The 14078-nt window shown below is 43.1% G+C and overlaps 1 protein-coding gene across 1 annotated transcript in view; it reads left to right on the forward strand.

Moving 5' to 3' along the window:
• The window catches only part of LOC109914295 (interleukin-31 receptor subunit alpha-like), an 84741-nt gene that overhangs the window by 22566 nt on the left and 48097 nt on the right, over positions 1-14078 (forward strand). Inside the window, exon 4 of the mRNA XM_048593864.1 lies at positions 9478-9653. Coding sequence (XP_048449821.1) covers positions 9478-9653 — 176 coding nt within the window. The remainder of the gene's footprint in view (positions 1-9477; positions 9654-14078) is intronic.

Genomic DNA, 14078 nt, shown 5'->3' on the forward strand with positions numbered 1-14078 from the left:
ACCTTATCTCTAACACCTTCCCAATCACCAATGTAAGACTCACTGGTCTATAGTTTCCTAGATTATCCCTATTTCCCTTCTTGAACAGAGGAACAACATTAGCTACTCACCAGTCCTCCAGGACCTCTCCACTGGTGAGCGAGGATACAAAGATCTTGGTCAAGGCCCAGCAATCTCCTCTCTTGCATCTCTCAATGCCCTGGGGTAGATACCATAGCACCCTGCAGACTTATCCATCTTAATGCTCCAACACCACTTCTTTCTTGATCTCAAAATGCCCTAGCATATTAGCATTCTCCACACAAATCTCACTACCCTCCATATCCTTTTCATGGGTGAATACCAATGCAAAGTACTCACTTAGGATCTCACCCACATTCTAAAGTTCTTGAGTAGATCTGTAGTTCGGGTTGTGGATGCTACGGTTGGTTCTCTCGCCAAACTGGTTCGTCAGTTTGCAGAGGTTTCATGACCCTGCTGGGTAACATCATCAGTGCAGCCTCTGATGAAGCGCTGTTGTATTTTCTCACCTGGTATTTAAACTCTGGGGTCCGTTGGATTTGATTACCTCATTCCCGGTTTTTCTTCGCAGTGGTGTATATATAGGGTCTAGTTCTATGTGTTTATTGATGACCTTCTTGGTGGAGAACCAAGCCCCTAGGAATTCCCGTGCATGTCTCTGTTTGGCCTGTCCTAGGATCCTGAGGTTGTCCCAATTGAACTGGTCATCCTCCTTATCTGTATGTATGGAGTACTGGTCATGCCTTTTAGTTGCTAGTTGGTGTTCATGTACTCTTTTGGCCAGTTTCCTTCCTATCTGTCCAATGTAATGTTCGTCGCAGTCTTTACACCCACATTCTCTGCCTCCAAGCACGAGTTCCCTCCTTAATTTTGAGTGGTCCTACCTTCTCCCTGGTTGTCCTCTTGTTTTTAATTAAACTATAGAATGCCTTGGGATTCTCTTTAACCCTACTTGCCAAGGTCATTTCATGGCCCCTTCTTGCTCTCCTAATTCCCTGCTTGAGTACTTTCCTGCTTTCTTTATATTCCTCATGGGCCCTGTCCGATTTTAGCTTCCTACACCTAACATATGCTTCTTTTTTTTCTTTTGACTAAATTCACAACCTCCCTTGTTATCCAAAAGTCCCTTACCTTGCCATCCTTGTCCTTCCTCCTTACTGGAATATGCCGGTCTTGAACTCTCCCCAGCAGGTCCTTAAACAGTTCCCACATGTCAACTGTGGACTTGCCTGCTAACAGCTCCTCCCAATTAACATTCCCTAGCTCCTGCCTAATGCTGACATAATTTGCCCTCTCTCAATTTAGTACCTTCTGGCAAGGTCCTGACTTATCCTAGTTCATTAGCCAGTACAAGGTCCAGGATGGCCCCTACTCTAGTTGGACTAACCACACACTGTTTCAAGAAACTCTCTTGGACATACTTAACAAATTCCGCCCCGTCTAAGCCTCCTGCTCTAAGGGAGTCCCAGTCAATACCAGACAAGTTAAAGTCACCCACTATGACGATTCTGTTTTTATTGCACAGTGTGAGGTCATCCATTTTAGATCAACAAAAAATAGGTCTGAGTATTGTTTAGATGATCAAAAGCTAGGAACAATGGAGATCCAAAAGAATTTTAGGGGCACATTTATCTCGATCAGAAAAATAAAGTGGGCAGGTACAAAAACTAATCAAAAGGGCATGGTAATGTAAGCATTTGTCTCTAAAGAGTCAGAATATTAAGAGGGAGTTTTGCTGCAGCTGTACAAAACCCTGATCATACCACATCTAAAGTAAGACAGGCTGTTCTAGGTGCTGCATCTTAGAAAGGGTACATTAGCTTTGAAAGGAATTCAGCAAAGATTCACCAGTACATTACCAGGCCTTCAAGAGTTAAAATATTTGGAGGAATTCCATTAGCTCAGTTTGTATAACCTGCAATGTAGAAAGTGATTGATTGAGGCTTTTAGGATTTTGAGAAGATTGATAAACATTTTCTACTGATGAAGGAGTTTATGTGCGTGGATTGTAAATTTAAAATCAGAATCAATGTATTGATGAGAAAAATGATGAAACACAACTCCCCACAAAGAGTGGTGAAATGATCAAACTATCTCCCACAATCTTCACCAGCCACAGGTATTTCCTTTCTCTTAATTCTTTCATGGGATTTGGGAGTGACAGGCAAGGTCAACGTTTGTTGCTCATCCTTAATTTTCCTTCAACTGAAGGGCTAGCCAGACCACCTTAGGTCCATGCATTTGCCAATGATTAACGGTCCAACTTGCTTCATTTGGCAGCTCCCAGTTCTCTTGTTCTTCCCCGAGAAGCTAGTTGGTGTCAATTCCCAACATGAGACTCAAAGCTGTTAACTTTGCAGCTGCAGCTCTCTGCTTTCTGCTCTGGGCTTTCCTCCAATTCTGTCTTCCTGCACACTCAATGTACACTGTGCTCCTCAACCCTTCGTCCAGGCATCAGGAAAAGACTAGCCTCACCTGCTCTCAGGCCAATTCATGCACCACTTAAACCCTTCAGGACTTCATGTTGGAGCTCAGAGATGCCTATGGAGTGTGTGCTTCTGCCAGGTCACTTTGTGTAAGGCAGCTCATACACAAGATGCATCTTATGGCTTTTAGCTTCATTTGTTAGCATTCACTGACTTTGAGCTTACTTAGAGGCCGCTAGCCTCCTTGGCACACATTGCTTTGTCATAGACAAGCTCTTCTGTGCTGACACAAAGAAAGAGGCAGGCAGCTTATCACAATTCAGAATACTGGACAGTCAAGCATGTGGACATGTCACTGTATGGCACCATGCTACTTCAACATCATACATGTAGCAAGGGCCAGCAGTTTACATGCAAACATACTGCATGGGCTTCAACCAAATGCCCATCTGAAAGTCAAAGGAAGGCCATGTGGGGTCAAGGTGGACTATGGTCATGGACCATCCCACTCAGTCAACTGACTACAGTCAGTCAGACTCACGGGCATACCAGAGTCTGGGATCTGTATCTTTCCGATCCATGGATTAGGCCATTGTGGGTTCTGAAGGTCGAGTGTAATCAGTTTGGAGATTACAGGCTCATCAGTCAAGGTGCTGTAGACACATCAGTCCAGGAGCCGGGCCAGGCTCAGTTGGGGCGAGCCTCACACATCAGTCCAGTCAGTGGGCCGCAGACGTTGCAGGACATTGGGAATTAATATTCAGGAGTCTTATCAGGGGACAGTCTGTGAAGTCCTGGGGAAGTGAGAAATCCAATTCTGGAGGTGGGCTTTGTTGGATTGGTTCATTCAGGAAATGAAGTTAGCAAAAGGTGGAAAATCAAGATAGAAGTGTGACATATCATAAAACCTTGGAGGGGACATGGAGCTCTTGGGGTGAAGGGTTATGGTGTTTCACTCAGTTACCTCTTGAAGAGAGTGTAAGGCCATCAGGGGAACGGTAATTAAGGAAACCATAGGCTCTGGATGTAAGTTGGAGATATATAGGTTTTATAAAGGGCTTGAACTGAAACAAGATAGCGGGAGATTAAAAGGTCATTGACAATACAGGGTCAGCAACATAAAAGGAAACATGAAAGATGATGGGATCATCCTATATCTCAGGCAAAGCCTGTAAGTCACTCATAAGAAGACAAAATTGAAATTTTATTATCTTTGATCAATTGATAGCGGGCATGCAGTATGGGAGGAATAAATTACCATTTTCTGTTTGGGGCAGAGTAAAACTGTTTGAATTTCAGACCTTGCTAGAAGTAGTTGCATTTATCATGCATCCATTGATTCAGTAATACCACACATCTGGCAACAAATTGCACTCTGTCAGCAAGTCATTCACTGTTATAGAATGAAAATTGCTAATTATGGCCTCCAGCAATCTTGACCATTACATTGTTCCCACTAATTGACTCCCTGTCAGGTCAGCTAAGCAACTCTAATCAGATGCTAACTTAAAAGTGTCACCTGGACTTAGCATTTCGGGAATACATTTAATATCTCACACTGGAAGACAACACTTTAGAGCTGCCACATTCTCACACTAAACTATAAGTATGCAAGGACATAGTCTGTAATGTTGAAGGGTGCCTTTTTTCGAAGGTGTGAGTGTTATCACGATGGTTTACTGCCAGAATACCTCTCCCAAATATAGCATGAATACTTTGTCTGTAAAATGTACATTTAGATAAGGATTACGTATCTTACCACATCTTACTTAGGAATGAGTTTGACCTTCTGACCAAGCCTTCACACTACTGTGTCAGGGCATAACATGATTCTTCATCATGATTGATGTGAGAGCTGAGGAATCCTCATTCTGACATTCCTCACCAATCAGCAGGTCACATATCTCACATGAACGTTGCATGTGGCTGAAGCTGCCCCAGGGAAGGAGAGAAAAATGGTGTGACCCCTGCATTTGTAGGTCTCACTGTCCAGCTCTTGGCCACATGGTGCAGTTGCAGATCCCAGACCAGCAACACTGAACTGTGCCATCTGCTGGAGCAAGCACTGTCCTCAGAAGGACTGGGTGGCCCTATCTTCCGAGGGACCATTGAGTTTACTGCTGCCCTGCGTTTTTATACCATTAGCTCATTTCACGAAGCAACTGAGTACTTGTTCTGCATCCCCCAATCCTTGACCCACAAATGTATCCAGAATGTCACTGCTGTTATTTTCTCCAGACCACATCTCTTCTTATCACTCCCTTTGATGGTGAGAGTCCAGCAGCTCAGGCAGTTCTTTTGATCCTTCTGTCACCAGTTAGAGTACAACAGATTGGAGTTTGCTAAATGTTTGAGCATCCTGTAGGATAATGCTAAACCTGAGCGAGGCAGTACTTTCAGCAGACCATTGCACTGAGGGAGAGTGGAAATGTGAACTGTCCATTGTACACCTCCTAGCCTTGAATGGCGGTGCCTTCCTTTGAAAAGCTGATTCTTACAATGAACTTCAGAGCTGTATGGAATCATCACTGATTCCGTACTCTCACCCTCATTGTGAGTGAAAGTGTGGAATGCTGTATTTGGCCCTGGCATATGACTTTTAGCCTCAACCTTGTCCACAATGAAGTGCGACACCTTGGCTGCAATCAACAGCATTATAGTTCAGAGATCCGTAGCCCCTGATCCTACCAGCAGTTAAGTAGTGGGTTCTTGTGAGAGATAAGCAATACTTGGCCATTACAAATTCTTTCATCCTTGAGGTATCTGAAGAAGGCTGCATTTGCCTCTCATTGGATGCCACTGAACTAGCTCTGAAAGCAATGAAGAAGTGGAGCAGACATTTTAAGAGTGCAAGTAAAAGTGCCATAGTCCCACCCTGATTAGAGACAGACTGGTGGGTTTAACCTGAGGTTCACTGTGCCTCAGGCAAGGGGGGAGGTTGAGAATGTGGGACCTTCATGGTTTCCTCAGCTTGTGCAGGAATTGAGCCCTGACTATTGGTGCCACTCAGTGTTGCAAGCCAGCATTCCAGCTGACTGAGCTAGTCGACATGTTATTATAACTTGGGTGGACATCCCTTGGAGTTTCAGCATGTTGGGGGGAGCGGAATCTGGTGAGAATCTCCTGCCCAAGTGCAATCTCAACCTCTTCAGCTTGGAGGTTTGTAGGTTTTCGCACAACAGGCAAGGAACTGTTGAGGGACTAAACAATTCTGGAGCATCCTAACGAGAAAATGTCTAGTGTTCTTTTCTGTCATTCCTCCTCTTACTGGGTGCCTGCTGCCATCTCCCTGCCTGTGTGAGGGGAAGGCCTCTCAGAGTGATCTTGAGGTCCCTTATTCCCCTCTGACCTTGTCATTGATGCTGAGCATCAATGGCTACAGAGATGGAGTGCAGGTCTGTCAGCATAACATTCAGACACTGAATGTGCTAGACCTGGCTGTCTGCAGTGGTCACTTCCACTCCATGGAGACAATCGACCCATTGAGTCTGTACCACCAAAAATACACTGGTCCCACTTTGCTGCACCAGGCCCAGAACCTTGAATGTTACAACATTTCAAGTGCTCATCCAAGTACTTTTTAAAGATTGTGAGGCTTCCTGCCTCAACTACCCTCCTATGCAGTGCAATCCAGACCTCACCAACCTCCTGCCCTTCACTTTAAAGATCTAAGACGTTGCCAGAGCCCTACCATCCAGAGGCTAATAGACAGTGCAGACTAGTCACTCATATTCTGCAGGACTGTATGCACAACCTGCCTCCCAAGAGGAAAACAAAGTGTCCCGAGTAACATCCAGAGAGAGCTTACAATTATGATAGCACCCTACACTCATCTATGGGCTGCTCTCAACACAATCTGATCTCTCTACAAGACCCAATCCTTCCTGTGCACTCTCTACTTGGACTCCTTGTGTCAGAAATCCAGGTCAACAAGTGATAGTCGTGTTGAGAGCATTGGTGGACACTCCCATCTTTTGATCCAGTTTGTTGGCTTCCTCTGTCAAACCTACAGGCTGTTCCTGAGCCTGTCTGCACACAGTCATGAATGGTTGAGAGCTGAGGCTGATCAGGTGCTGGGTCTCTGGCAGACCTGGACGTTTCTTTCTCAACCAGCTGCAGAGATGTGGCAGTGTTGTGCTCCTGAGTCTAATACAGAAAGAGATGGCAGTCTCTGAGCTGGTGGAGGATGCAGGTGACTGCTCTGCCAGTGCTGCTTCTGAGGATGGAGCAGTGTCTGCTGAGAGGTTGAGGGGGACCTGACGGTCTCTTAGGGGCAGAGGTTCGCTTGATACCTCTACACCTGCACAAGACAGGAGAGGAAATTTGTTGTGTAAGAAAGATAAAGGCTTCTGTAGGTTAAGAATAATGTGTTGGGGATAATAGGAGATGCAATTCCTTCCTGCCCCACACTGTGCATTGTGATTTATCTTGGACTGCACTGACCCAGGTTGTTATCTCCATCCAGGCTGGCTGAGTCTGGTGGCATGGCCTCTTTTGCCCACCAGGAGGATGCAGCACTGCCCTCCCCTTCTGTCCACCAGCACCTCCAGGTTCCTGTCAGTGAACCGAGGGGCTAACTTGCCTTTCTTGGGAATCACCTTGATGGGGATCATGGTGCACAACTGTTAGGGCAGCAACTGGATTGCAACTTCTGAAATGATATGTGGCCTGGGTTTAACTATGGCACCTGCAGCATGAATGTTGCCAAGTCCCAGCTGTGGTGGGCAGTTCCACCTTGCCAGCTGGGCAATTCCATGATACAGGCATCAAGGCCAGTGGCGTAATTAATGAGATAAAGAGCCAAGGATTGCATGGCTAAAGTTGCCATGAGCCATGGTGGAATGGGCACCATGAATCCCACTCAAAAAAAAAACACTTTGCCTTAAGCTGGTAAATTCAGCCCAAAGTTAAGGTTTCAAGTCAACCTTTCAGGATAATGGCCAATTAGGTAGATTTGCAGAAGATTCAGGCCGAAAAAAAATGCTGGAGATCAGTGGCTCAGGCAGCATCCATATAGAGAAAGCAAGCTAATGTTCCCTGTGGTTTCCCAGTCTTATAAATCCCTCCTCAGTATATCCACTGAGTTAAGTTTCAAGAAACCTTTGTGTCGTGTTTAACACATTGAAGACGTTCCTGGCACAGTTATTCACACTGGGATGCTTTGCATGGTGTGAAAGCTGTACACACAAATGAACATAATCTGGGTAGAAACTGGTACCATTCATGGTGGGTCGGTTGCTGTGTGCTTTGATAAATATTGAAAGATCTACCACTGGTTCCTCAGTCACAAGACAGCAGTTTTTTTTGTTTCCGTGGAGGGGAATACTGAGAAATACTGTGAGTTCACGCAGTCCACTTGTTTATTTCTGGTAGACCTGTGTGAAGGTTTTTACAAAGTATTGACCGCAAAGAGGAGAAATAATTTCTAATTTTTGATCATTCGCTCAAGACACACCATTTCTGAGTAAAAAGGTTCCCAACATCTGCATCCCCTATGGCCTTGACTGTTTCAGTTCTTCCAAACACTTGCTTAATCCTAATTCCCCTTCCTCTTCCATCTTGGGAACAACGTACACTGAAATTTTTATTGTCAGTTTTGGATCTCTGAATTTGAGAATTATTTGAGAATTCTCACCACAGCTTTTATAGAATACTGTGCTTGCAAAATATTGAGGTTTCAGCAGACATTCATAATTTAAGTGTAAACTAGTTTAAATACAGAAGCTCTACTTTTGCATGAATCCATCTGATAAATGCACTCTCTTGCAACAAATCTTCTGGGTGTCTTGGTGTTAAGCAGACAGTTGCTACCAGGAAATGTGCTCTGTGGGTTTGCTGCCACTTTGGATAAGATCACTGTTGGGTTGAGAAGTTGTACAGGTATCTCACTTTCTAACATCTCTAGTGGCAAATGGCAGAATTTGGAATTTCACTGCCTACATCACTTTCATTATATGCTTTTCGAAAAATATCACACCGTTTCTGCTTCCCTGAATGAAGCCTCATGTTCATTTTTTGTCTAATGCTTTCTCAGCCTAGGTTCTGAACTCTGTGCAATGTTGAAAGCTAAATTAAAAGCAGAGCACTGTAACCGATAAAAAAGACAATAAACATGATTGTTGAGAAGAGAAGATAAGGTTTAGGTTAAATGAGTGGACACAATATCTCTCAGATGGTGTATAATGTGGAAAAATGTAAAGCTCTTCACTTTGTCAGGAAGAACAAAAAAGTAGAATCTTAATTAAACAGAGAATGACGGCAGAATACCCAGGTGGAGTTGGATTCGCATGTTCTCGTATTTTGCCTGAGTCACAAAAGATTTTCTTTTTGTTACGCAAAAGGTTAGTCTGCAATAACTAAGAAGGCTAATAGAATGCTTTTCTTTACTATGAGAGGAATTGAACATAAAAGTGAGGAAAGTATCCTTAAGTTAACAGGGCATTGGTGAAATTGCTGTTTGGTGTGCAGTTTTGCTTTCTATCTTTAAGCAAGAACATAAACATCTTACATACAGTCTGTTAATAGGTGGTTTACTAGAATGGCACCTAAAATGAGATGCAAAGGTTGGACAGGCTAGTCTTGTTTCCACTGGAGTTTGGAAAGGTGAGGGGCAACTTGATTGAAATGTATATGTTCTTGAATGGTCTTCACGAAGTCGATGTGGAGATGATGTTTTATTTTGTTGGCAAGCCCAGAACTGGGGGATCTGCTTAAAAGTTAAGGGTTGCCCTCTTAGAACAGAGATGAGAAGTTTATTTTTCTCTTAGAGTTGAGAAACATTGGAACTCTCCATCAGATTGTCTTACAGTTAGATTCTGGTTAGGCAGGGAATCAAAGGTTATTATGCTATAGGTAGGAATGTGGATTTCCAAACACAAATCAGCCATGATTTTATTGAATGGTGGAACAGGTTCGAGGAGCCAAATAGCCTCTTTCTGCTTTGAATTTGTATGTTTGTATAATGATTGCATGAGATCACGAGTTAAATCTTTGAAATTTACAATAACCCTGATTTGTTTTTCAGAAATAGACTATCTCCTATCCACAAATTTATAACCTTTACCAACATCACTGGCACTTCATACACAATTCAACGAAAATTACTTTACATTTCGGAAAATACAACAATATGGGTAGAAACAGTGGAACAGAGAAGTAAAATGTGCCAGAGAACAAAGTCCATCACACTGATACCTAAAGATTCAGGTAATAAACTTGAACTTCTGGTAAGCATCTCATTCATGTTTCGGTTTCTTGAACTGTTTTCTCCAAAGGACCCAATCATAAGACATCAATTCCTGTTTCTAAATAAATGCTTATCAAAGAGCAAGGAAAAAAATAGTAATTGGATAAAAACAAATCGTACAGTTCAAGTCTCAAAGCTTTTCTAAATAGTACTCAAGAACCTTATTTTTTGCTGAAGTGTCATGTCACATTTTTAGCACAGTTGTTTCTGTGGTAAAGTTAATAATACAAACTGTTTTCAATAATTCAGTGTAGGATCACTATAAAGGTCTTTACTTAAGACTGAGAGCATTTCTTCCAATAAACTGGTGAGAAAGACTCAGAGCATTTCTTCCAATAAACTGATGAGAAGTCTTTTTGAGTCCTCAACTAAAACATTTGGAACAAGTTTAACTTTTCAAGGGCCTGCACACTTACACTGGAAGTTGAAAATTTACACCATTTGTGCAGAATTGCAAATCTAATGCCAATTTATGATCAGTTGGGAAGTTACAATTACTCCTGTAGTAGAGTTTATTTTAAGAAGCATTGCACCTCATGTACCAATTCACGAAGCCAGCAATAACCAGTTCTTTAACCGGCAAAAGTCCCCATTGGCACGTGCCCACCTTCTATACAGTACATCATATTAATGGCTGATTTAAGGTCAAGATCTTTATGTGACAATGTCATAGAGTAATTAAATTGTTATGGGAGGCTGGTGCTCCCATTGTTGTGTTCCTTTTTGCCATCTCACAATTGTCTGACAATAGATTCTTGCCTTTTCAGATTTTGCCAAAAGACAGCTCCATCTTTAGCTTTGGCCTTAAACATGGTTGTATTCTTTTTACTTATCATAGAATCCCCACAGTGTGGAAGTAGGCCATTTGGCCCATCAAGTCCACACCAACCCTCCAAAGAGCACCCCACCCAGACCTAGGCCTGTAACCCTACATTTACCACAGCTAATCCACCTAACCTGCACATCCCTGGACACTATGGGCAGTTTACCATGGCCAATCCACCTAACATGTACATCTTTGGAATGTGGGAAGAAACCGGAGCACCCAGAAGAAGCCCACACAGACACGTGCAAACTTCACACAGACAGTTACCTGAGGGTAGAATTGATCCCAGATCCCTAGTGCTGTGAGGCGGCAGTGCTAACCACTGAGCTAACGTGCTGTCCAGTGATATTTTTAGACATATGACACATGTGTCCAGTGTAACTTTCTGCTGTCACAATCTTGTTATGTTTTAAGATCTGTTGTACTTTGAATTCAATATTGGTCAGTTCTTGTCATTCTATCATTCCTCTTACAAAGGCAAGCTGTATCTGCTTCTTTGTCCCCGTTGAGTTCCCGTTCTCAGGCACATAAGCATATGCCATCTGACACAAGACACTTTATGTTCTCTTTCCCATGTCCTGTAATATTTGACCTCCTCTGAAGAGATTTTGTACTCCATAATTACTCAAAAGAAATGTGATAAACCATAAGACATAGGAGCAGGAATTAGGCCATTTGGCCCATTGAGTCTAGTCTGCCATTCAATAATGGCTGACAAGGTTCTCAACCCCAGTCTCCCGCTTTCTCCCCGTAACATTTGATCCCCTTGACAATCAAGAACCAATCTATCTTTGTCTTAAGTATACTCAATGACCTCACATCCATAGCCCTCTGTGGCAATGAATTCCACAGATTCGCCGCTTTCTGGCTGAAGAAGCTTCTCATCTCTGTTATAAAGGGTGTCCTCTTTACTCTCAGGCTCTGCCCTCGGGTCCTAGTCTCTCCTGCTAATGGAAACATCTTCCCAACATCTGTTATGTCCAGGCTGTTCAGTATTCTGTAAGTTTCAATTAAATCCAGCTTCATCCTTCTAAACTCCAGTGAGTATAGACCCAGAGTCCTGAAACGTTCCTCATATGTTAAGCCTTTCATTCCTGGATTTACTCTGAACCTGGTCCAGGGCCAGAACATCCTACGCGAGGTATGGAGCCCAAAATTGCTCATAGTACTCTAAATGTGGTCTGACCAGACCTTTAAAAAGCCTCAGAAGTACATCCCTGCTTTTATATTCTAGTCCTCTTGAGATAAATGCCAACATTGTATTTGCCTTCCTAACTACCGACTCGATCTACAAGTTTACCTTGAGCAATCTGGACAAGGACCCCCAAGTCCCTTTGCACTTCAGATTTCTGAATGTTCTCCCCATTTAGAAAATAGTCTATGGCACTATTCCTCCTACCAAAGTGCATGACCTCACACTTTCCCACGTTGTATTCCATCTGCCACTTCTTTGCCTACTCTGCTAACCTATCTAAATCCTTTTACAGCCTCCCTGCTCCTCAATACTACCAGTCCATCTAGCTATCTTTGTATCATCTGCAAACTTAGCCAGAATGCCGTTAATTCCTTTACCTAGATCATTAATGTATAAAATAAAAAGTTGTGGTCCCAACACTGACCATTGTGGAACACCACTCATCACCGGCTGCCAACCTGAGAAAGACCCTTTTATCCCCGCTCTCTGCTTTCTGCCAGACAGCCAATCTTCTATCCATGCTAGCACCTTGCCTCTAGCACCATGGGCCCTTATCTTGCTTGGCAGTTTCCTGTGTGGCACCTTGTCAAAGGCCTTCTGGACGTCCAAGTAAATAACATCTATTGGCTGTCCTTGATCTAACCTGCTTGTTACCTCCTCAAAGAATTCTAACAGATTTTTCAGGCATGACCTCCCCTTGATGAAACCATGCTGACTTTTCCCTATTTGACCATGCACTTTCAAGTATGCAGAAATCTCATCCTTCACAATGAACTCCAAAATCTTACCAACCACCGAGGTCAGGCTAATCGGCTTATAATTTCCCATCTTTTGCCTTACTCCCTTCTTAAACACGGAGGTTATGTTAACGATTTTCCAATCCTCTGGGACCCTCCCTGACTGCAGTGATTCCTGAAAGATCACCAGTATGCCTCCATTATCTCTTCAGCTATCTCTTTCAGAAATCTTGGGTGTAGCCCATCTAGTCCAGTTGATTTATCCACATTTAGACCTTTAAGGCTCTTGTGAAGAATTGTAGCTTGGGTTGTGGGTGAGGTTGTTGACTTGCTCACTGAGCCAGCTGATTATAATTCAGATGTTTCGTCACCACGCTAGGTGACATCATCAGTGCGGCCTTTGATGAAGCAATGTTGTTCTACTCTGCTTAGTATTGTTGTTGGGTTGGTCTGTTGAATGCACTCGAACAACGAAGGCCATCAATTTGACTGGGATGACGTGACCATCCTAGCACAAGCCAACCACAGACACGCCTGGGAATTCCTAGAGGCCTGGTTCTCCACCAATAATGCAATCAATAGACATGTGGAATTAGACCCCATATACAAACCCTTGCAAAAAAGAACCGGAAATGACACAAAGCACTTCAACAGACCAGATCATATAAATACTAAACAGAGTAGAACAACATCACTTCATCGGAGGCCGCACTGATGATGCTACCTAGCATGGTGACAAAACGTCTGAACTACAACCAGCCAGCTCAGCGAGCAAGTCAACAACCTCACCTTTAGACCTTTCAGTTTTCCTAGCCTTCACCTTTGTGATGGCCACCATACTCACCTCTGCTCTCCAATTCTCTTGAATTTTTGAGATTTTACTTATGTCTTCCACCGTGAAGACTGATGCAAAGTACTTATTCAATTCCTCAGCCATTTCTTTGTTCTCCATTACTATTTCTCCAGTATCATTTTCCAGCAGCCCAATGTCTACTTTTGCTTCTCTTTTGCCCTTTATATATCTAAAACTCTTGCTTTTTTTTAAATATTACTGGCTAGCCTGCCGTCATACTTAATCTTCTCCCTTTTTATTTATTCTTACATTTCTTTTGTTGGTCTCTGTAGGCTTCCCAATCCTTTGGTTTCCAACTGCCCTTCACCATATTGTATGCTTTCTCTTTTGCTTTTATGCTATCCCTGACTTCCCTTGTCAGCCATGGTTGCCTTGTCCTCCCTTCAGTATGCTTCCTTTTCCTAGAGATGTATTTTTGCTGTGTCTCCCGAATTACTCCCAGAAACTCCTGCCATTGCTGTTCCATTGTCTTTCCTGCTAGGATCCTCTTCCAGTCAATTCTGCCTAGCTCCTCCCTCATGCCTTTATTCAACAGTAATACTTTTACATCTGATTCCACCATCTCCCTCTCAAATTGCAGAGTAAATTCAATCATTCACTGTCTCTTAAGGGTTCCTTCACATTAAGCTCTCTTATCAAGTCTGCCTCATTACACAACACTAAATCCAGAATTGCCTATTCCCTCATGGGCTCCACCACAAGCTGCTCCAAAAAACCATCTTGTAGACATTCCACAAATTCCTTTCCTTGCAATCCACTACCAACCTGATTTTC

The sequence above is a fragment of the Rhincodon typus genome, chromosome 3 (genome assembly GCF_021869965.1).
Source record: "Rhincodon typus isolate 14 chromosome 3, sRhiTyp1.1, whole genome shotgun sequence".
Classification (NCBI taxonomy): domain Eukaryota; kingdom Metazoa; phylum Chordata; class Chondrichthyes; order Orectolobiformes; family Rhincodontidae; genus Rhincodon; species Rhincodon typus.